The sequence below is a fragment of the Cervus elaphus genome, chromosome 20 (assembly GCF_910594005.1).
Source record: "Cervus elaphus chromosome 20, mCerEla1.1, whole genome shotgun sequence".
Classification (NCBI taxonomy): Eukaryota; Metazoa; Chordata; class Mammalia; order Artiodactyla; family Cervidae; genus Cervus; species Cervus elaphus.
In genome coordinates, this window is record NC_057834.1 from 112582461 (window position 1) to 112606030 (window position 23570).

The window sequence follows — 23570 nt, forward strand, 5'->3', positions numbered from 1 at the left end:
TCCAGTCACAGAGGCCCCATTAAGAGGTAACTCCAAAGGCTTTTGCCCAGTGAGCCCTCAACTTCCAAAGACCACTGGAGAACAGTGAGGCCACTCACTTTCCTTGTCTCTTAAAACACTCTCCTCCTTAGTCCACGTGTCACTGCATGGCCCTGGTTCTCTTCCTCTAATTACACTCCATCCGCTTCTTCAGCAGCTCCTCTTCCTCTTTCCATTTTCCTTCCATGGATATTTTCTTTTCAATCCTTCAGCCCTTTAATCTTTTCTTTCACTCAAAGAATTCATCCACTTAAATGATTTTAAGCAAATGCCTCCAGGCAAATGTGTTCCAAATACAGATTTTTAGTCTAAATATCTCTCATCTGAGTTTCAGTTCTCCATCTCCAACTGCCTATTGGACATTTGCTCCTAGAGAGTTTATGTCAGAGCAAACACTGACTAAAATGAAAATACTAGGAGAAAACTCCCATATGATGTACACAAGAAAAGGCACTAAATTCTGATTTAAAAGAGGTGAGCTTGAGCAGATGGCAGAACCCATAGAGACAGTCCAATAAAATAAAGGCACATATGGCTGGGATTCAGGGCACAATGGCAGTCTGCTAACCAAGAAAGAACACTGCCCCAAGAGACCTGGGTTCTCATTACATCGCCGGTGCTAACCCACGATGTGGCCCTGGATAAGTCACTTCATCTGTCTGAGTCTGAATTTCCTTGTTTATAAATTGAAGTAGCTAAATGGATTTAGACGTTTATGACATTGACATTTATAAAGTTCAAATACAGATAACAAAAACTATAAGATCTCAACAGACACAAAACACAAAAATTCACACAAAAGGGACAGAATGACAATAAGCCAATAGAAAACAATCCATTCCATACAGCAAATGAAAACAAGATGTTATTGTAAATGGTAGTAATGTAAACTGGAACAGTAATTCTAAAAATCTAAGATTCAGAAATGGATCAGGATAGGAGATGCATATCCAGGAGCTGTCTGAATTAAGGCCTCAGTTAGGCTGAAGAAGTGAACAGCCTCTCTGGCTAAGCGCTCTAAAGCAGAGCCAAAGACTGAGGTCTCTGAGCTTTATGGAACAGTCCTCTCTGAGAGGACAGGGAACAAAGATGGAAGAAACAGAGAAGGGCAAGAAACAGGAATACAGAAAGCTACAAATACCATGGAGAAAACCTTGTTTGACTTTGTCATTTTCATTCATTTGATGAATGTATCCTGAGCATATGCCACATTAATGCTTAAAACACGCTGGTGACTAAAATATACAGCATGGTCCTGCTGGCACAGAGTTACTGAAAATAAAAAAACAACAAAGTAAATAATTAAATAAGCAATTACAAACTCAGATAAGGACTTCAAGGAAATAAACATTTATAAAATAGATAAAGAATTAGCAACAAGTTCAGTGTCATTTATGTTAACAGAAAAAAGTAATCAATGGTCTCAAATTCATGGTTCTGGGAAGATGAGAACTGAGACAAGACTATTGGATTTGGATAGAATGAAATCACTTGTGTCCCAAGACAGAATAATAGTGGTTATGGGTGAAGCCAGCACAGAATGAAAGAGTAGAAAAGTCAGAAATGGGAGTTGCGATTATTAATCATATTTAAAGGAATCTAACTATATAAAGAAGAAGAGAAACAAGGTATCTGGAAAAGATGGCAGACAATTAAAGGAGAAGATTTAAGTGTATGTGAAGGTAGAAAGCAAGTGCCAGTAAAGAGGCTACGAGAGGCATCTTGGCATTCTCATTTCCACAGTCAATTCCTGCAAAGTCTGGTCCATTCTCCTTGATGAAGGCCTCCCTACGAACCTGTTGCTCAACAGGTTGACTTCTCTATTTTTAAAATTAGAACTTTTTTCAATCCCACATTCCTTTCTGATATTGCCACCTCTCTCTTTCAATACCAAACTTCTTGAAAGAGTTGTCTATTTTCACAGTTCATCTCCTTACCTCCTCTTCACTCAAGCTTCTGCCCTTAACCATGCCTTTGAAACTGTCCTTAGCAATATCATTAATGACCTTACTTTGCAAAAGCCAACATGCAATTTTAGAATTAGTTTCTTTGGCCTTTTGACAACAATGGACAGTGCTGACCAATCCCATCTCAGAAGCACTCTTTCTCATTCCACAGCAACATTCTCTCCTGTTTCCCTGGTCACACCTTCCCCATCTCCCACAAGCCTCTTGCCTGCTGGTGTGCTTCAGGATTTGGGATTTGGCTCTTTGCTTTTCCTACATACTCTTCCTGGGCAATTGCCTTGCTTTCTCACTACATGCTGATGGTGGCTCTCAAGTATATATTTATAGTCCCTCCTTAGCTCTAGCCTTATATATCCAACATTCTGTTGGATATTTCCTCTTGGATGTCCCACAATATGTCAAACACAGTGAGTCCAAAACTGAACTTACCATTCCCCCCACCTCCAAACATGCTGTTTCCTATCCTAATGAGTAATGCTGCCATACACCTATTTGTCTGTATCAGAAATCTGAGCCTCAGCCTTCACTCTTTTCTCTTCATTCCCCAACATCCAATCAACTTCTAGGTTCGCTGGATTTTAATGCATTTATGTCTCTTGATTCCAACCACATTTCTCCATCCTCATGTTTACAACCCCTTCCAGGCCACCCTAATTTCTCATCTAAATGTTTTAGTAGCTTCCTAACTGGGCTTCCTGCTTTCAAGTTTGCTTTTCTCAAACACTCTTCCCCTATGCAGAGACAGTATTTCTAAACTGCAAATAAGAATTCAAAAATCTTTTGATAACAACCACTTATTATCTTTAGGATCTGAGGCTTTATAGTGGACTAAAGCTACACTTTCACTGCAATAGAATTTGATTCTGGATAAAAATCATCTCAAAAAAAATAAGTGGAGGCTAAAGGCATAGGGTTATCCTAAGGGCTGATGCTAATAGCAACACTACTGAAATACTTTGCTTTGGGTCAGTGGTGAAATGAGAGAGCTAATGCTGGGACTCTGATTCTGAGCTGGGAGTGCTTGATCCTTGAGTGGTGTGCTAAAGCATTTCAGGTCAGAAGTGGTCCTTGACTACTGGCACAAACAAAAAAAGAAGCCAATCCCCTCTACAGAGAAATGTTTCCAGTTTAGCCCCACAGAATTCCCACAGATTGAAAGAAAATAATGAGCTCACAATTAAAAATCAACAAGCAAGGAATTCTCTGGCAGTTCAATGGTTAGGCCTCTGTGCTTTCATTGCTGAGGGCCTATGCTCAATCCCTGGCTGGGGAACTAAGATCCTACAAGACTCATAGCACAGCCGAAAAAAAAAAGAAAAATCAACAAGCACAGGAAAAGGCAAACACCAGGAGAGTCAACAGAAACAATAAACAATAGAGTTAAACCCTAAGGACAACAAATATTAGAACAGTCAGATGACTACAGAAGAACTATACACTATATGTTTGCAGAAATAAAAGGCACAATCACAAATATGTACAAGTAACATTTAAAAGAAACAGATTTGGGGAAGAAAGAAAGCTTGCAAAAATAAAAAAATGGTTTCAGAAAGAAAGAACTCGATGAATGGGTGAGACAGCAAATCAGAGTCAACTGAAAGGAGAATTAGTGACTTGGAAGACATATCTCTGAAGAAATTGCCCAGAATTTTATGAGAAACAAGGAGACATATGAGCTAAAGGACATGGAAAATTAAAGATCTAACCTATTTCTAATTGTAGAATCCCAGAATGAAGAAATAGACAATGAAAAGGAGGCGCTTTTGAAGAGATAACCGCTGTAAAACTTCTACAAATGAACATAAGTCTGCAGGTCCAGGAAGAAGAATATATCTAGGTGAAATTTAAAGAAACACATGCTGTGACAGCCAGTCTACAAGGCAGCCCCACTGATCCTCACCTCCTGGTATTCATAACCCATGCGTAGTTGTTTCCCATGCTAAGTGAGCCATTAGGAGCAGATCTTCAAGCCCTGCTCAAGCTTTCAGATGACTACAGACAGCCCCAGCCAACAGCTTGATTGTGACTTCTTAAGAGACCATGAGTCAGAAACACTCAGACAAACAGCTCCCATATTCTTGACCCTCAGAAAACCTGTGTGAGATAACAAATACTTAAGCTGCTAAACTTGGGGGTAATTTGTACACAGGGAGAGGTAATTAATACGCATGCAAAGACTAAACAGTTTCCCCCCGCCCCCACTGTGCAACCCACTTCAGTGCCTGCAGCCTACAGACAGAGGCCAGGCAATGGTTTAGGGCTGGTTAGCTCTGTCATAGGATGCTATGAGAGGCCCAGGGGGCCAACCTGCCATAAATCCAAACCCATGCCTAAGACCAAACAGTTTCAAATGACTTACCGAGAGCCTTTTCCATCTGATCCAGACTCTCTAACTGATTACATTTCAAGTATACCAGAGTCCTTTTAGTTTCTGCATGCACCATGTTCTCTCTGGACAGCTCACATGACACAACCCTGCCTGACACATTCTTTAACACCTTCTCTACTCTCAACACATGTGCTCCTTGGGCTAACTTCCCATCATCAGAGCACTCACAGAAGTCTCATGGGACAGGGACAGGAAGGACTCTAAAGGTGGGAGAATGTAAACATTCTCAGGCAGTGACACAAATGAATCTTCAGGCTAGCAACTAACGCAACCCTTATATTCCACACAACCTCAGGTTTAGGCAAGGCTTGGGATAAGGTCAATACTCAAATGCTGGATGGTTTCCAGGTCCTCCTAAGTCATATCCCCTTGTTGTGGTTTCATTATGATCCTTGAATTGAAATCTCTGAACATCAGACACGCCCATTCTTGAAAGCATGCTCGTAATTGCACTTAGCATACTTGCAACTGTACTCAAAGGACAAATAGAAATGATTTTTAAAACTGTCATCTGTTCTGTCTTTATAGGATAATTCCAGTCTATTATGTTGACATTTAAGATCTGATTGTAAGTATATTTGTGGTGTGCCTAAATATGAACATACATATACACATATGTACATGCACATGTCATAAAATATTAACCACTAGTACCCTCTACTGGTGGAAATACCTTATCTGCTCATATGAATGGTCTTATTGCCCTCTAGTGACCACAACCTATAAAGAGAAAATCCAGCAGCAGATGGGAGAATCTCCTTGGCTATAATGATAGGGTTTTATGTTCTTTAAGCATCTAATTTTCTCAGATTCTGGTTTATATTACAGGGGTGCAACTCTCAAGACTCTTGGGGGAACCTCTGGGGGATTTCACACAGCTCTTGCCAGCTGTTAGCGCCAGTCTGAAGCCACTCTCTCTCCTGCTTCTCATGAACAAGAGGTCAGGGGAGGCAGAGAAGGCAATGGCTGCACGGGTGAGGGCAAGAACAGCAGCTGTGAATGACTACCCTGGACTCCCTGGGGACTTGGGAGCAGCTTGAGGAACACATGTTGGCCCTCCCTCGCATATTATTCACAGTTGTGTACTGTACTAAAATGGTAATTCGATGTAGTTCCTGACTTACCTCTTAAGATAACTCCAATGCTGTAATAAGTGATGTAGCAGCAAAAGTTGCTATCATTTTGCTTTTACAAACCATGCTTTGGAAGTTATTTCTACTCAAGACAGAAAAGCCAAGGTTTAAGTGACCTGTTGCCACTTCTATGGAGTTTTTTCTGAAATCCCCAGATGTAAGACTACTCTGTTCTCTGTGCCAGCATACACCTTGCACAGATCAGAATGGTACCACAGACATTATTCATATGTTTTTACTTTTAATCTAAACTATTTTACTACTTACATTTGTCTACGTGCTGGTTTCTCCACCATACCCTAAATTCCTTGAGGTCACACTCATGTCTTCTTCATTTCTGCACACCCAGCATCAAGCACACTCAAAACATTACCCACAGATCACGCAATAAGTGCAGAAACTGAAGTAAGCATTTAGAAACTCTTATAGTAGTCTGACAAAGTACTTCCACATCTGTTGAATCTAATTTTTTTTAAAAAATAGGGCTTGCACTTCGTATATTTTAATTTCATTTACCTGATAATTTTTATTATACTATAAAAGTATTAGTCTACAATCAATGGAGAATTTTTTAAACAATGGTCTCTCACCACAGATAGTTTGAGAAGTAGTGATATGATAGACAACAATGTTTGCAAGAGGGAGGAAAGAAAGAAAGAGATAAAACAGAAGCACTTCTCATAAAATTCAGAAGGAACATACCTATCTTTGTTGACTTTAACACTTCTCTGGAAGGTATTTTCTTCTTTAATTCTTGTAAGACTTTAACTAGATTCTCTTTGCTTTGATCAGGAAGCTCCAACATAGTTTTCCATCTTTTTATGTCTTCTATAACCACAACTCTCTGGGAAAAAGAAAAGTCATTTGGAAAATGGAACATTTTGATTAGAAAGACATCTGCCTTCACCTGAACTAATGGGGCTCCTACTGACATATGAATTATTGATTATGACCTGAACCAAAGCACAGTATGTATGATGGCCCCAAATGATGGGTAATTGCTTAAAAGCAGCCCCTGCTTACTGCAAATCAGGAAGAGAGTCACATCTATTAGGAAAAGTGCAAGTTTTAATCTTACCATGTCAGACACCACTGGGCACTTAGTACTGAGAGGCGAAAAGGAGGAGAAGAAAAGAAAAACGATGCTGACGTGAACCAACCCTATAGCTCACTTAAGTGTCTTAATCCATAGCGGAGGACTGAGAGCGGAGAAGTCATAAAGACATAGCTATTTCAACAATAAAAAGCACACTTCAACAGCTCCCTACGTCCTAGATGGTAAAACTCAAATCTTCTCTTGTATGAAGAATTTTTTAAAACTTCAAACACAAAAAGTTAGAGTAACTCACCACTTATAATGAGTTACATTTTGCCATTTCACATAAAACAATAAAACACTGTAAAGTTCAAGTCTCCTTACGCCCTTCACCCTTTAATCCCTTCCTTCCATTTCTAGAAAGAACTACCATCTTAAAGCTGACACGAATCTTTCCATTAAGTGTAAAATATCAACAATTAAGGAATCCAGGTGAAAGGGATGAGGAACGTCTTTGTACTATGTTGCACTTAAAATTATTTCCACTAATAATTTTTAAAAATAAACTGGGAGACAAAAAATAAAGTTGCTTCTATCTGGGAAGGGGCACACAGGCTTCTGGTACATGTCCTGTTTCTTGATCTGGATACTGGTGACACAAGTGTGTTCTGTGAAAATCTTTTAAGATGTACACTCTGGATTTGTCTACTTTTCTACATGTATGTGGTAATTCAATAAAAAAAAAAAAAAACAAAAAAGTCTCAGTTACCTCCCTGGGCAGGGTCTAGCCTAGCTGCCTGTGCTAGGAGAAGGGGATGTCTGGGGACTTCTCCATCTCCCCAACTTTGCTTCTCCTCCTTCCCTAGCTGTTTGTTTGCTTTGGTCTCTGATCCTTCCAGGTTTGAAACTGGGAAAAGGAGGAACAGTAACAGTCAGGAAAAGCCTTACTTTTGGTTGTGATGCTATGCTCACCAGGTTTCAGTACTCTCTAGACTTGGCAGATAGTCAAAAGCTGACTCTCTCTCATGAGTTGTTTTTGTGGTTCCATGGAGAGCTCCCATGGTTGAGATCTCACCTGTAGTATTCCCACAGCACTGGCAAGGTCTTTTCCAGCCAGCCACATAGAGGTCTACCCTAAGTCTCCAGTTTCTGCCAACCAGCTTCATACATTCTCTGTAGGGGTTCCATTACCCTTCTAAGGATCCTTGTGAACCAAGCCCCTTTAATTCAACTCCAGGTTAGCCAGTATTTTCTCTGCTATGCCCACATCTTTGCCCTGAAAAACTCTGAGCATAACAGCCTTCTGAATGCAACCACTTCCCTTTCAGTGGCATCAGTAAAAACCCTCTGGTTTTAGACTTTCCCAGGCACAGGTATGGTCTCTGTCTACCAACTCCAGGAACTGAGGTCAAGTTCTCCAAAAGAAAATACCACAGCCGTCCCATTTTATCCAAAGGAATTTTTATTCCTTTCTTTCTTTACCTTCAACTTTCTTTATTACCTAAGATAGGATTCCAAAACTGGTCTTCACATACTGTGAAGATGCCTTCACAAGTTCTGCACAGACGGTCTAAATAACTTTTGGGAACACCATTTTATACATATTGTTTTGTTCTCAAGGCTTCCCAGGTGACGCTAGTAGTAAAGAACCCATCTGCCAGTGCAGGAGACATAAGAGACACGGGTTCGATCCCTGGGTCGGGAAGATCCCCTGGAGGAGGGCATGACAATCCACTCCAGTGTTCTTGCCTGGAGAATCCCATGGACACAGGAACTTGGCAGATTACAGTCCACTGGGTCGTCAAGAGTCAGACATGACTGAAGCGACTTAGCATGTATACATGCACACTTTGTTTTCAGTCTTTAGGAGCCCTAACCAAAATTGACACAGAGTACTTTTCCATGACCTGTTATAATATAAAATAACATTGGTGTTAAATGGCATGAAACACAAATGAAGCCAGGTAAGGGATATTTTCAGTAGGAAGTAGATATAAATATCATATTATGCAACTTGCACTTCTCACTCAATATAGTTTGACTTACCCATACTGATACATATAAACCCAGTTGATCCATTTTGATAGTATTGAATATTATTCCATTATTTTTATATACAATATCTCAGAATATTAAAATCGATTCCCCTAATGCATATTTAGGACTTTTTCCCCCTCATATTTTTCCTATTATAAACATTGCTTCAGTAAACTCCTGCCTATTATATATTCATATGTCTTCTATCCTTCAACTTTTCTGGGTCATGATTTACTAGCTTATGGCTGCTTTATTTTGCTCCTCCTTCCCCATCCAATCTGAAAATTTCTATCTTTTAACAGGCATGTTTAATCCATTTACATTTATCATGATTACTGATATACTGGACATACTTTCTCTTTGCCTTTTTTCTTCTTATCTTTTATTTAACAGCCTGAGTTTTCTTTAATCTTGTTTTTTCTTTCAAGGCTTAGAAGTTATACATTCTATTTCTATCATTTTAGTGTTTGTCCCTACAATTTTTAAGATAATCAATGAAATCTATACCAAGTCTCTACATTATGGAAAACTCCTACTAGAAATATACATGGTCTCTTGGCCTGTCCTTCAAGTCTCTTAACATTTCTGCCATATTTCTATTTCTCTGGGATGCATTCCAGTGATTTCCTCAGATCTAGCTTTCAATTTGGGCTTTCTGGTAGCTTAGATGGTAAAGAATCTACCCGCAATGCAGGAGACCCAGGTTCAATCCCTGGGTTGAGAAGACCCCCTGGAAAAGAGAATGGCTACTCCAGTATTTTTGCCTGGAGAATTTCAGGGCCAGGGAGTCTGGCGGGCTACAGTCCATGGGGTCGCAAAGAGTCAGATAGGACTGAGTGATTAATACTTTCACTTTTTTCAGCTTTCAATTCAGCATTTCTCTCCATAGCTATGACTTTACTTTTAACCTGTCCAATGTGCTTGTCAACAAATATGGTTTTTCATTGGACAAATTCTGTTTTTTTCCCTCTAAATCTGCCCATTTTTTTCCATACTATCCTATTCTTACCATTTCTATTCCTTTCTTTATCTCTGTGAATATTTTTAACACATTTAAGATCTCTTTCAGACTGTTACCTATGTTTCCTGGAGTAGAAATTCTATTACTTAAATCTACCTGTTCATTCTCCCTCCTGGTAATTTACTTTACTATAAGTTTTGTAAGTTTTGACCATGAGTACATTTTTAATATTTTCCAAGGGAATCCTATGTACTCTAGGTTTAGAAGAGTCTTAACATGGAAATTTCACCTTTGCCTTTGTCAAGATCCTTGGATTTCCCTGGTTCTGGACCAGTTTTCATGTTAATTTTTCAGCTTTGTAGATAGTATGAAGTTAAATACACACATACACACACACACACACACACACACACACAGAGTCATAAGCGTGAGGTTCTAATTTATTATGGGGTCAACTTTTTTTGAACCCAAACCCTGAGATGATATAATCCTCATGCTGATTCCTTAGATTGGTGGATGGAATTTTTCTAGCTCATTTTTCAAAAATATGGTAGCCCTATGTTGACTTCCAGCCCCTTTATCTGCAATCCTCATAGTGGCCCTAAAATCCAGCCCCCAAACTCTGTGCCTGATTTCCATAAAACTACATAGAAGCATACCTTGTTTTATTGCACTTCACTTTATTGCACTTTGCAGATAGTGCTTTTTTTTTTTTTTTTTTTTAACAAACTGAAGGTTTGTGGCAACCCTGCATCAAGCAAGCCTATAGATGCTATTTATTCCAACACATGCTCACTTCGTGTCTGTCATATTTTGGTAATTCCTGCAACATTTCAAACTTTTTCCATTATTATTATATTTGTTATGACCTGTGATCAATGATCTTTGATGTTACTATTGTAATTGTTTTGGGGGGTGCCATAAACCATGCCCATGTAAGACAGCAAACTTGTCTGATAAATATTTTAAGTGCTCCACCAACCAGTCATTTCCCCATTTCTGCCTGCTCCTTGGGCTTTCCTATTCCCTGAGACACAGCAACATTGAAATTAGGTTAATTAACAGCCCTACAATGGTCTCTAAGTGTTCAAGTGAAAGGAAGAGTAGCTTGACTCTCATTTAAAATCAAAAGCTAGAAATGATTAAGCTTAGTAAGGAAAGAATGTTGAAAACCAAGACAGGCCAAAAGCTAGGTGTTTTGCATCAAATAGTTAACCAAGTCATAAAGGCAAAGGAAAAGTTCCTGGTGGAAATTAAATGATAAGAAAGCAGAACAGACTTAATGCTGATAACATTTTAGTGGTTTTCATAGATCAAACTAACTATAACATTCCCATAAGCCAAAGCCTAATCTGGAGCAAGCCCCTAATGCTCTTCAAGTCTATGAAGGCTGAGAGGTGAGAAAACTGCAGAAGAAAAGTTTGAAGCTAGCAGAGGTTGGTTGATGAGGTTTAGGGGAAGAAGTTTCCATAACATGCAAGTGCAAAGTAAAGCAGCAAGTGCTAAGGTAGAAGCTGCAGCAAGCTATCTAGAGGATCTATCTAAGATAATTAATGAAGGTGACTACACTAAACAACAGATTTTCAATGTAGATAGAATAGCCTCATACTGGAAGAAGATGACATCTAGAACTTGCATAGCTAGAGAGGAGAAGTCAATGCCTAACTTCAAAGTTTCAAAGGACTGGTTGACTCTCTTGTTAGGGACTAATGCAGCTGGCAACTTAAAATAGAAGCCAATGCTCACCTGTCATTTTGAAAATCCGTGGGCCCTTAATTATGCAAATTACTCTTCCTGGGCTCTATGAAAGTAACAAAGCCTAGATGACAGCACACTTGTTTACAGCATGATTTACCGAAGAGTTTAGGCCCACTGTCAAGCCCTATTATTCAGAAAAAAAGATTCCTTTCAAAATATCACTACTCATTGACTAATGAACCTGTTCACTCAAGAGCTCTGACAGAGATGTACAATGAAACTAATGTTGTTTTCATGCCTGCTAACACAACATCCATTCTGTTGCAAGGACTAATTTTGACTTTCAAGACCTAGAAATATACTTCTAGGATACATACATAGAGAAATACATTAGAGATACATTTCGTAAGGCTATAGCTACCATAGATAGTGATTTTTCTGGTGGCAAAGTAAATTGAAAATCTTCTGGAAAGAATTCATCATTCCAGATGCAATTAAGAATATTCATGATTCATGAGACTAAGTCAAAATATTAACATTAACTGGAGTTTGGATAAAGTTGATTCCAAACTTCATGGATGACTTTGAGGGGTTCTAAACTTCAGTGGAAGAAGTAACTGCAGATGTGGTGGAAAGTGCAAGAGAACTAGAATTATGAGTGAAGTTGAGGATATGACTGAATTGCTGCAGTCCCATGATTAAACTTTGATAAGGACTTACTGCTTATGGACAAGGAAAGAAAGTTTCTTGAGATGGAATCTACTCCTGGTGAAGATGCTGTGAAGTCTGTTGAAATGACAAGGAAGGATATAAAGTATTACATAAACTTAGCTGATAAAGCAGCAGCAGAGTTTGGTAGGAATGACTTCAATTTTGAAAGTTCTACTGTGAGTAAAATGCTATCAAACAGCATTGCACACTATAGAGAAATCATTCATGAAAGGAAGGGTCAATTGGTATGGCAAACTTCACTGTTTTAAGAAACTGCCGCAACCACTATAACCTTTAGCAACCACCATCCTCATCAGACAACAGCCAGCAACATCTAGGCAAGACCCTCCAAACGGCAAGACCCAGCAAAAAGATTTCAACTCACTGAAGGCTCAGACGATGGTTAGCATTTTTTAGCAATAAAATATTTTTAAATTAAGGTATGTACATGTTTTTAGACATCATGCCATTGTACACTTAACAGATTATACAGTATAGTTCAAATATAACTTTTATATTAACTGGGAAACCAAAAAAATTTGCTTTATTGCAGTGGTCTGGAACCAAACCTGAAATATCTCTAAGGTATGCCTGTACCTTCAACTTCCACTTATAGCTCTGCATTTGGATTTCCTCTCTCTTCCTGGCACCTGAGGGTTTCTCTTTTTTCTTTTCAAGCTCAGCTCTGTTCTGGAGACTTTTTTGCTGTTGGTTTTATTTTTTTTTTTGGTCACACAATGTGGCACACGCGATCTTAGTTCCTAACCAGGGATCAAACCCGGGCCCCTGCAATAGAGTCTTAATTGCTGTACTGCCAGGGTAATTCCTGTATTGGAGATTTTTTATTGAGCATTTCTACATGGCTGGAATGAGGTTGGGGGCTCCACATCAGATTATTTCAACATATGGAACTATAGACGTTTAAGCTCTTTAGCATGGCATAAAAGGTGTTATATGACCTGGCTCCTGACATCCTTTTCAGGGCCTCACCATTGGCTCAACATACATCAAACAATTTGAAACTGCCTAAACAAATCACAGTATTTGACATCCTCTGCCTGGGATGCTCTTTCTCTGCCTGAACCACATGATAAACATCTGTTTATTCTTAAAGACATTAAAGAACTACTATACAAAGACTTTCTTGCCTCTCTCTAACCACATTTAACCAAACTCCCATGCAATCTGCAAAGACATCAATTACTGCATATGTGCTTTCTGCAAATAGTTATCTACAAGGCTGTCTTCTCCACTAGACTATGAACAAGTTGAGGGCCAGAACCATTTCTTATTTCTCTATCCCCAATGCACAGTAGATATAAGAAGAAGAAGTGAAGTCGCTTAGTCGTGTCCGACTCTTTGCGACCCCATGGACTGTAGCCCACCAGGCTCCTCCATCCATGGAATTTTCTAGGCAAGAGTACTGGAGTGGGTTGCTATTTCCTTCTCCAGGGGATCAGCAGATGTAACTGAACAGTTATTTCTACCCTCAAGGACTAAGTATAGTAGTCTTCAGATCTGAAATAATAGAGCAAAAATAGAAAAATATAGCAATTAGTTCCAGAGAAGAATTTCACATACTTACAAAGAATGTTTCTCTAAGTCTGTCCAAATATGAGCCCCAGAACAGATGCAACAAGTTCTTATCTGAAATATTTAGAGGAAAAAAGGGAAATGGACATGAAATATCAATGGGAAGCTACTATGAGTAGTGGAATGGTTACTGCCAGAAAGAAAAGGTGCTTCCAAAATCCCATTTGGTCCTATAGTTGTGGATGGCTGAAATATAAGGTCTGATAAAACCAATGAGGGAAAATGCTTCGCTCATAAGCAATAACATGGGCAACATTCCACTGGTGGGGGCAAGGACAATATTGGCTAGTCAATCCTACAAAGGGTGTGAAGACTTACAGAGCATTCTTAAGGGCATAACCTAAAATAATAGGCATATTTCAGAATTTTTCAATTTAAAAAATCTCCTATTGCAACCAACAGAAGAAATCACTTTCCCTTAGGGAGTAAGAAGAGATTAACCAAATTAACCTTTACTATTCAAATGCACACCACATGAGCTCTATTGAGTAGCACTTTCATTGAATGTGATAAGGCTATGGCAAAATTACCTCTAATATGCTGATAACAGAAGTACAATGGTCCTAATATCCCAAGATTTTTATGCCTCCTTTGCTGGCATTCAGAAACCTCCAATTTTTTTTAGTTCTCCCTATAGGAGGCAGACTGTGGAACCAGATTGTCTAGTTCAAATCCCAGCTCTACCACTGAGCTTCAAGACTTTGGACAAGCTACTTAATCTCTCTGTGCCTTATATTTTTTTCATCTGTAAAATATAAATGATAAAAGCATCCATTTCACAGAGCTATTATTCAAATTTAGAGTTATTATTATGTAAAGCACTTAGCACAATGCCTGGCCCATAGAAATAGGCTCAATAAATATAGGCAGTAATCATTACTATCATCATCACCATCGCCACCATCACTCTCAGCTCTAGGTTTACTACACAAGCCTCTTTTATTTCCATATAAGAAAAGAGAGAACTACTTAATAGTTTTTATTTTTTGCCAGGCACAATGCTTAGCCCTTTCAACATGCATTTATTTATTTAGCCCTCATAACAACCCTGCAGGTGAAATACTATTTCTGATGTTACTGATAAGGAAATTGAGGCTTGACCATTCAGCAAATTCTTAGCATTAAAACATAATGGTGGTGTGTGGGAAGAGTCACTTGGCAAAACGTGGATCTAGCTAATTCTAACTCTAGAATTCAAATTTAACTTGTTTTTAATTTGTACTGTGCACAAAGGAAAGTGAGCATGCATGCATGCATAAAGGAAAGAGAACAGTAGGTACAACTTATTGAATGGCTAGATGTTGCTAACTTCCCTCTACCTAGCCAAATCTTTCCATCTCTTTAAGGTGCTCTAAACCCCTAAAACAAGACGCTAAGCTCTCTCCTAACTCTTGACCCCCTATTGTCTAAACAACAATTTTGTAATGGAGCACATATGCTTTTGTATCATTACTTATTAATTTCTTATGATGTCCTAAGAAGAAGTCCTATAAAGGCTCATACTTTTATCTTAAATTTTTCTTATGTTCTAGCGTACCTAGCATAGAACTGAGTATAAAGCTGTTTCACAATAGCATTTGTGGAGTAGCTTACTATCCAGACCCAGCAAGAACATCCCCAAATAATAATGATTATTGTTTACTCAATAAATTTTTACATACAATATAGCAGGCCCTGTGTTAGGGCTTAGAGCAGAATCAGAACACAGTTAGATACTGCAATCCCAGTCCGAATAGTTCATGATAGACTGGGGAAACTACAGGTAACTGGGCAATTACAATATAGTAAGGTAAGTGCTAATTAAAACAGATATTTGAACCAAGTGCTAAGAGAATATCAAAGAGGGAAAGATTAATTCCCCAGAAAGCATTTCAGCATTCACTTTTTAAACAAGTATTTACTAACGACTTAATATGTGCCGAACAATGTCTTAGGTCCAAGGGTAGAGAGGTAAATAAAATGTCCAAGGTCCCTGTATTTATGAAGCTTATAATCTAAGATTCACTTGAGTGGGTTGACAAATGAGTAGGAATTCACTTTGTAAAAGATGCAGGAAAGGGGATCAGCATCAAGTCAAAGCCCTGGAGACATGAAAGAGAGGAGCTTAGAAAAAGAAGAGCAAGAAGTGAGGTCTGGCTGGAATGCATTCCTGTGAAAGGGGAGCTGTAAGAGATAAGGAGATGGCACCTCAGACACAACAGAACAGAAAAGGGCTCATACACCACGTCCAGGCTTGAAGAGTTTTAGCTCATTTGGTCATTCAGAAAAATGCACTACGGCCTTCTATATGCCCAATCCCACGACAGCTACTGGGGCCACAAAAACATTAACACATAGTCTTTCCAGATGCTGAGAGTATACCAGGACACACGCATGAAAAGGAACACGTTTCCATCACAATACTGTGTAGTAATTATCCTCCAATTAAAAAAAGAAAAACACCTTTTACATAGCACAAGTACAGGAAGTGTGCTAATGCGGCACGTTAAGAAAAGGGATAGCTTAGAGAAGGGAGTCATTAGACTGGTTCTGTATTTGGGGGACAGAGGGTGGCTAGGAAAGACCTTATAATACAGGAGACTCTTGACTAGGTCATGGAGACAAAGGATTTCATAAAGCAGCTGATAACAACACTTACATAGTACTTAGTACTAGCCAGGTTCTGCGCCAAGCACTTTACATGTATTGACTCATTAAAACTTTGCAACGAGCTTATTAAGTAGATGGGGCTTCCCTGATAGCTCAGTTGGTAAAGAATCCACCTGAATATGCAGGAGACCCTGTTTCGATTCCTGGATCAGGAAACTTCGACGGTGAAGGGATAGGCTACCCACTCCAGTATACTTGGGCTTCTCTTGTGGTTCAACTGGTAAAGAATCTGCCTGCAACATGGGAGACCTGGGTTTGATTCCTGGGTTGGGAAGATTCCCTGGAGAAGGGAAAGGCTACCCACTCTGGTATTCTGACCTGGAGAATTCCAAGGACTGTACAATTGATAGGGTCGCAAAGAGTTGGAAACGACTAAGCAATTTTCACGTCAGTTCAGTTGCGTCCGACTCTCTGTGACCCCATGGACTGTAGCACGCCACGCCTCCCTGTCCATCACCAACTCCCAGAGCTTACTCAAACTCATGTCCATCAAGTCAGTGATGCCATCCAGCCATCTCATCTTCTGTCATCCCCTTCTCCTCCCGCCTTCAATCTTTCCCAGCATCAGGGTCTTTTCCAATGAGTCAGTTCTTCACATCAGGTGGCCAAAGTATTGGAGTTTCAGCTTCAGCATCAGTCTTTCCAATGAATACTCAGGAATGATTTCCTTTACGATTGACTGGTTGGATCTCCTTGCAGTCCAAGGGACTCTCAAGAGTCTTCTCCAACACCACAGTTCAAAAGCATCAATTCTTCGGTGCTCAGCTTTCTTTATAGTCCAACTCTCACATCCATACACGACTACTAGAAAAACCAAAGCTTTGACTAGACAGACCTTTGCTGGAAAAGACTTCTCATTACTTTTTAATATGCTGTCTGAATTGGTCATAACTTTTCTTCCAAGGAGCAAGTGTCTTTTAATTTCATGGCTGCAGACACCATCTGCAGTGATTTTGGAGCCCCCCAAAAATAGAGTCTGTCACTGTTTCCATTGTTTCCCCATCTATTTGCCATGAAGGGATGGGACCAGATGCCATGATCTTAGTTTTCTGAATGCTGAGTTTTAAGCCAACTTTTTCATGCTCCTCTTTCACTTTCATCAAGAGGCTCTTTAGTTCTTCTTCCCTTTCTGCCATAAGGGTGGTGTCATCTGCATATCTGAGGTTACTGATATTTCTCCTGGCAATCTTGATTCCAGCTTGTGCTTCATCCAGCCCAGCATTTCACATGATGTAGTCTGAATGTAAGTTAAATAAGCAGAGTGACAATATACAGTCTTGACATACTCCTTTCCCAATTTGGAACCAGTCTGTTGCTCCATGTCCAATTCGAACTGTTGCTTCTTGACCTGCATACAGACTTCTCAGGAGGCAGGTCAGGTGATCTGGTATTCCCATCTCTCGAAGAATTTTCCACAGTTTGTTGTGATCCACACAGTCAAAGGCTTTGGCATAGTCAATAAAGCAGATGTTTTTCTGGAACTCTCTTGCTTTTTCGATGATCCAACAGATGTTGGCAATTTGATCTCTGGTTCCGCTGCCTTTTCCAAATCCTGATTGAACATCTGGAAGTTCACCGTTCACGTATTGTTGAAGCCTGGCTTGGAGAATTTTCAGCATTACCGTGCTAGCATGTGAGATGAGTGCAAATGTGCAGTAGTTTGAGCATTCTTTGGCATTGCCTTTCTCTGGGATTGGAATGAAAACTGACCTTTTCCAGTTCTGTGCCAATGCTGAGTTTTCCAGATTTGCTGGCATGTTGAGTGCAGCACTTTCACAGCATCATCTTTTAGGATTTGAAATAGCTCAACTGGAATTCCATCACCTCCACTAGTTTTGTTTATAGTGATGCTTCCTAAGGCCCACTTGACTTCACATTGCAGGATGTCTGGCTCTAGGTGAGTGATCACACCATTGTGGTTATCTGGGTCATGAAGATCTTTTTTGTATACTTCTTCTGTGTATTCTTGCCACCTCTTCTTAATACCTTCTGCTTCTGTTAGGTCCATTCCATTTCTGTCCTTTATTGTGCCCATCTTTGTATGAAATGTTCCCTTGGCATCTCTAATTTTCTTGAAGAGATCTCTAGTCTTTCCCATTCTATTGTTTTCCTCATTTCTTTGCACTGATCACTGAGGAAGGCTTTTTTATTCTCCCCTTGCTATTCTTTGGAACTCTGCATTCAAATGGGCATATCTTTCCTTTTCTCCTTTGCCTTTCGCTTCTCTTCTTTCCTCAGCTATTTGTAAGGCCTCCCCAGACAACCATTTTGCCCTTTTGCATTTCTTTTTCTTGGGGATGGTCTTGATCCCTGCCTCCTGTACAATGTCACGAACCTCCATCCATAGTTCTTCAGGCACTCTATCAGAATCTAATCCCTTGAATCTATTTGTCACTTCCACTGTATAATCCTAAGGGATTTGATTTAGGTCATACCCAAATGATCTAGTGGATTTTCCTATTTTCTTCAATTTAAGTCTGAATTTGGCAATAAGTTCATGATCTGAGCCACAGTCAGCTCCTGGTCTTGTTTTTGCTGACTGTAGAGAGCTTCTCCATCTTTGGCTGCAAAGAATATAATCAATCTGATTTCGGTATTGATCATCTGGTGATGTCAATGTGTAGAGTCTTCTCTTGTGTTGTTGAAAGAGGGTATTTGCTATGACCAGTGCATTCTCTTAGCAAAACTCTGTTAGCCTTTGCCCTGCTTCACTTTGTACTCCAAGGCCAAATTTGCCTGTTACTCCAGGTATCTCCTGACTTCCTACTTGTGCATTCCAGTCCCCTATGATGAAAAGACATCTTTTTGGGGTGTTAATTCTAGAAGGTCTTGTAGGTCTTCATAGAACCATTCAACTTCAGCTTCTTCAGCATTACTGGTCAGGGCATAGACTTGGATTACTGTGACACTGAATGGTTTGCCTTGGAAACAGACAGTGATCAGCCTGTCATTTTTGAGATTGCATCTGAGTACTGCATTTCAGACTCTTTTGTTGACTATTATGGCTACTTCATTTCTTCTAAGGGATTCTTGCCCACAGTAGTAGACATAATGGTAATCTGAGTTAAATTCACCCATCCCAGTCCATTTGTTTGCTGATTCCTAAAATGTTTATGTTCACTCTTGCCATCTCCTGTTTGACCCACTTCCAATTTGCCTTGATCCATGGACCTAACATTCCAGGTTCCTATGCAATATTGCTCTTTACAGCATCAGACTTTACTTCCATCACCAGTCACATCCACAACTGGGTGTTGTTTTTACTTTGGCTTCATCTCGTCATTCTTTCTGGAGTTATTTCTCCACTGATCTCCAGTAGCATATTGGGCATCTACAGTCCTGGAGAGTTCATCTCTCAGTGTCCTATCTTTTTGCCTTTTCATACTGTTCATGGGGTTCTCAAGGCAAGAATTCTGAAGTAGTGGGCCATTCCCTTCTCCAGTGGACCACATTTTGTCAGAACTCTCCACCATGACCCGCCCATCCTGGGTGGCCCTACACGGCATGACTCATAGTTTCATTGAGCTAGAAGGCTGTGGTCCTTGTGATCAGATTGGTTAGTTTTCTGTGGAATTGATTTTCATTCTGTCTGCCCTTTGATGGAGAAGGATAAGAGGCTTATTTTAGGTTATTATAAAATAATGCCTAGAATTCCCTGTGCTATACAGTATATCCTAGTTGCTTATCTATTTATTAGGGCTTCCCTGGTGGCTTAGCTGGTAAAGAATCCACCTAAAATGCGGGAGACCTGGGTTCGATCCCTGGGTTGGGAAGATCCCCTGGAGAAGGGAATGGGTAGCCACTCCAGTATTCTGGCCTGAAGAATTCCATATAAGTTATTATAAAATAAAATGATGACTTTCACTTCACACTTCATTTATTAAATAGATATTATTATTAATCCCATTTTACAGATAAGGAAAGACACAGAGAGGATAACTTGCCCAAGGTCACACAGGTAGTTTAAGTGGCAGAGTTGGAATTTTAACATGGGCAGTTTGGCTCCAGAGTCTGTTAATTACCACACCATACTGCCTCTAAAACAAGAGAAAAAAGCCATTCAAGGAAAACAGAACAGCAAATGCAAAGATACAGAGGTATGAAAGAACACATCTTTGAGAAATTGTGAATAGCTGACACTGGACAGAAGGTAAATAAGAAGAGCAGCAGGGCAGGCAGGTACCAGGTCACAGAGGGCCTTTGGTGTCATGTAAAGAAATGTCTTATCGAAAGATGACTTGAAACCACTGAGGGAAGGGTTTCCTTTGGCAAGGAGGTGACCTGAGTAGTTTTGTTTTTTTAAGCCTTATTTCTCTGACTTAAGTGTGGAGGTTGGAATGATAGGGGATGCCAAAGTCAGGGAGAGAAAGTTAACAGACTACAGAACTGCTCTAAATTCAAAAAGATTTTGAAATTTAAAGAGAGAGATGTAAGGGCAGAAAGGATTTTTAGCAGACAAAATTGAAAACTGGATATAAGGAAGAAGAATTAAGGGTGGTTTCTAAATTTCTAGTCCCAGTTACTTGGTATATGGATAAAATAAATATGGAAGAAGGTTTGGAAGAAAAGCCATTGCACCGAAGGAGAATGTTACTTCATATGCCTGTTGTTTATTCTGACTCCACAATCTTCACATGACTTATTCTCATCATCACACACAGTGATTCTCAACTGGGGCCCACAGGGGTACACCAAGGGCAGAAGGGACAGGTGAAGGCATATTAGAATCTGGGTGTTTGTATGTTGAGTGTACATGTAGGTCAATTACTACTATCCCTTTTTTTCTTCCAGACAGTCTGATACCACAGTCCTGTCCACCACTGTCTCTGAGAATTATATACAGTAGTGACTGTATACAACATATAGTCTACAATTATTCATGGATACTCTGAGCAAACAGTTGAAACACTTGAAACACTTGTATTCTAGGAATTGACAAAACTGCAAAACTAGGGAAGATTTTAAAGATCATCTTGAGCTTAGTGGGTCTTAACTACGGCCTACCTGTAAACACATGAGGGCATTTTTGGTCATCACAATGGGAGGTGTTACAGGCATTTAGTGTCCGAGGGCCAGAGATACTCAACTTTGTAAAATTCACAGGACAGTGTCAAATGAGGAAGAGTCATCTTGCCCGAAAGGACAACAGTGTTTGTTTGAAGAAACTCTGACATAATGACATAGGTCAACCACCACATTTCCTAGATAAGGACAAAGTGAGATCCCAGTTTAGAAAATGACTTGCTAAAGATCACCCAACTGCACAGGAGGCCGAGAACCCAGGGTTTTTCTTTACACCTCCCTATACCACTTCCTAATCTGGGTCTGGTAAACGTGTGGTATATCTAAAAGTCCAACAGAGTACTTAAGTCAAGTACTCAGAAGCCCCCCCTCCCCCCCACATCATCACAGTGTTTGTAAATTTTCCTCTAGCCCCTGATCCCACTCTCTTCAGAGACCTAGGCCAGAGGTGCAAGTCTGGCAGTCATCAGCACGGCAAGCCTTAAGATGAGTAAGATTACCCTGGCCAAATACATAAAATGTGACAAAGCTCTGCAAAGCACAAACATTAGCAGTCTAATGAAGAAAAGAGGAAGCAATAAAGGAAATCAGAAAGAAGAAGTGCGTAAATTAGGAGAGGCTCAAGAAGACAAAGAGAAATAATTGCAAGCAGTTTTCTGCTTGTTTTTAGTGAAGAAACTTCTTGTTGTTCAGTTGCTAACCTGTGGCCAATTCCCTGCAATCCCATGAACTGCAGCACACCAGGCTCCCCTGTCCTTCACTATTAAGTGAAGCAGTAACTACCATTAATTGGGTTCTTCCATTCATTGATTCACTGTTGGTTGTCTATACTGTATTCATGATGCCTTGCCTCTTCCTTGCCAACATAAGTCAGACAGTTTGAGGTTGCAAAGAGTCCAGTTTAACAGTCTCTTTTTCAGTCTCAGCTGTGGCTGTGAAGGCCACGTGATACAGTTCCAGTCAATATGATGAGGGGTGGTATCATCACCCAATCTTACTGAGTTTGTACAGGGTACACGAATCATATTTGGTACTTGAACATTCCATTTAATAGACAAGAACATCTTGCAAAAGAAGAATAATTTAAGAGGATGTATCCTACCAGTTAGTGAAACATACCACAAAGCTAAAGTAATTAGAAGGGTGTAACAAAGGTCCAGAAATTGATAAATAGGGTATGGGGGAAACAAATTTGGAGTGGTCAGGAACACGGTGGGGAAAAAGCACAGAAATAAGGAACTCAAAGGTCTTCTATAGTAGAACTTCTCCAGACCTCCTTGCCATCCCAGTCCTTTGCACATTTTCTCCACTCCCGGATCCCCTCTCACCTTCAGAGATTCAATGGTGGCCTGCTTGTAAATCTTTCCTCCAGGATCTTTCTTCTGAGGACTATTTTGGATTCTGGGTGTTCGAATGACGAATTTATCCATTCCTAGGGGACTCCAACTACCTTCACGTGCTTGTACCGTGTTCTGCTCAACGAAGAGGGCAGGTTCTAAAATGTCATCAAAACTTCAGTGATGTGTGCTCCCTGAAGTGACATAATTGGGTTCTACACACTCTGGAAGCATTCTTGAATTATTAGGACTCGGGTGGAATTTAAAAGAAGGTTTCCTCTTAAAAAAGGAACATTTTCCTAAAAACTGAAAATTGTATACAATGATCAGTCTACTTCCTGAATTAAGAGGTGACTAGCTTTCCGAAGTGCACACTGTAAAGTGGCTACCAGTAGAGGGCCAGGCGTTGAACCTGGTGACTTCTAAAGCCTCTTCCATCTTAGGTTGCGTTGTGGTTGGGTTAGCTTTCCCCCAGGTTCAGTGAAGCTCTCTTAACAACTACCGTACCATAGCCACAACCCCAAGGGTTCCCCTTGTAACCAATATCCAACAACCTCCTCCAGATCTCAGCAGGGTTCTCATCTCCAGGAAATGCTCCACGGTCAAAGGACCCTGAAGACTGTCCTGCTCTAATCCCATAGCAAAGGGAAACACCACCTTCCTCTGCCTTCAGCACTCAGGAGCCCAGGAAGGGGAAGGCTAACGATGGCACGTGAGACCCACCAGGAAAAGCAGCCCTGCCAAGCAGCTGGGCCTCTCCAGCACGCACCCTCTGAGGGCCCAAGCCTGGGCCTTAGGGGGTCTGAACGCCTTTCAGGGTTGGCACTTTCTCGGCAAAAGCTCGGCCAGCCAGCTGAAGTACGAGGCCAGCCAGCGGTGGTTGGGGGGAGAAGGTGGGCGGGGTGAACCAAACCACATTCCCCAGAATACACCGCGAATGGGCAGGCTCCGGAGCGCCTAGGGCAGCTGGTAGTTCCCCGAGACCAAGTTCCCCAACC

The 23570-nt window shown here is 40.3% G+C and overlaps 1 protein-coding gene and 1 non-coding gene across 10 annotated transcripts in view; both read right to left on the reverse strand.

Moving 5' to 3' along the window:
• Nucleotides 1–23570, reverse strand: part of TCEANC2 (transcription elongation factor A N-terminal and central domain containing 2) — a 44157-nt gene that overhangs the window by 19296 nt on the left and 1291 nt on the right. For 2 of the 9 annotated variants that reach the window (XM_043875576.1, XM_043875573.1), the window contains exons 2-3: nucleotides 22564–22707; nucleotides 6231–6372 (exon numbers count right to left, since the gene is read on the reverse strand). In XM_043875576.1, coding sequence (XP_043731511.1) covers nucleotides 6231–6372; nucleotides 22564–22665 — 244 coding nt within the window. In that variant the 5' untranslated portion in view covers nucleotides 22666–22707. Of the gene's footprint in view, nucleotides 1–6230; nucleotides 6373–22563; nucleotides 22767–23295; nucleotides 23547–23570 lie in introns of those variants that run through there. The other 7 variants (XM_043875574.1, XM_043875571.1, XM_043875575.1 and 4 more) reach the window with 6 other exon arrangements.
• On the reverse strand, nucleotides 4206–4336 carry LOC122678546. The gene has a single exon (XR_006336204.1). It is a non-coding gene; the product is annotated as a small nucleolar RNA SNORA42/SNORA80 family (small nucleolar RNA).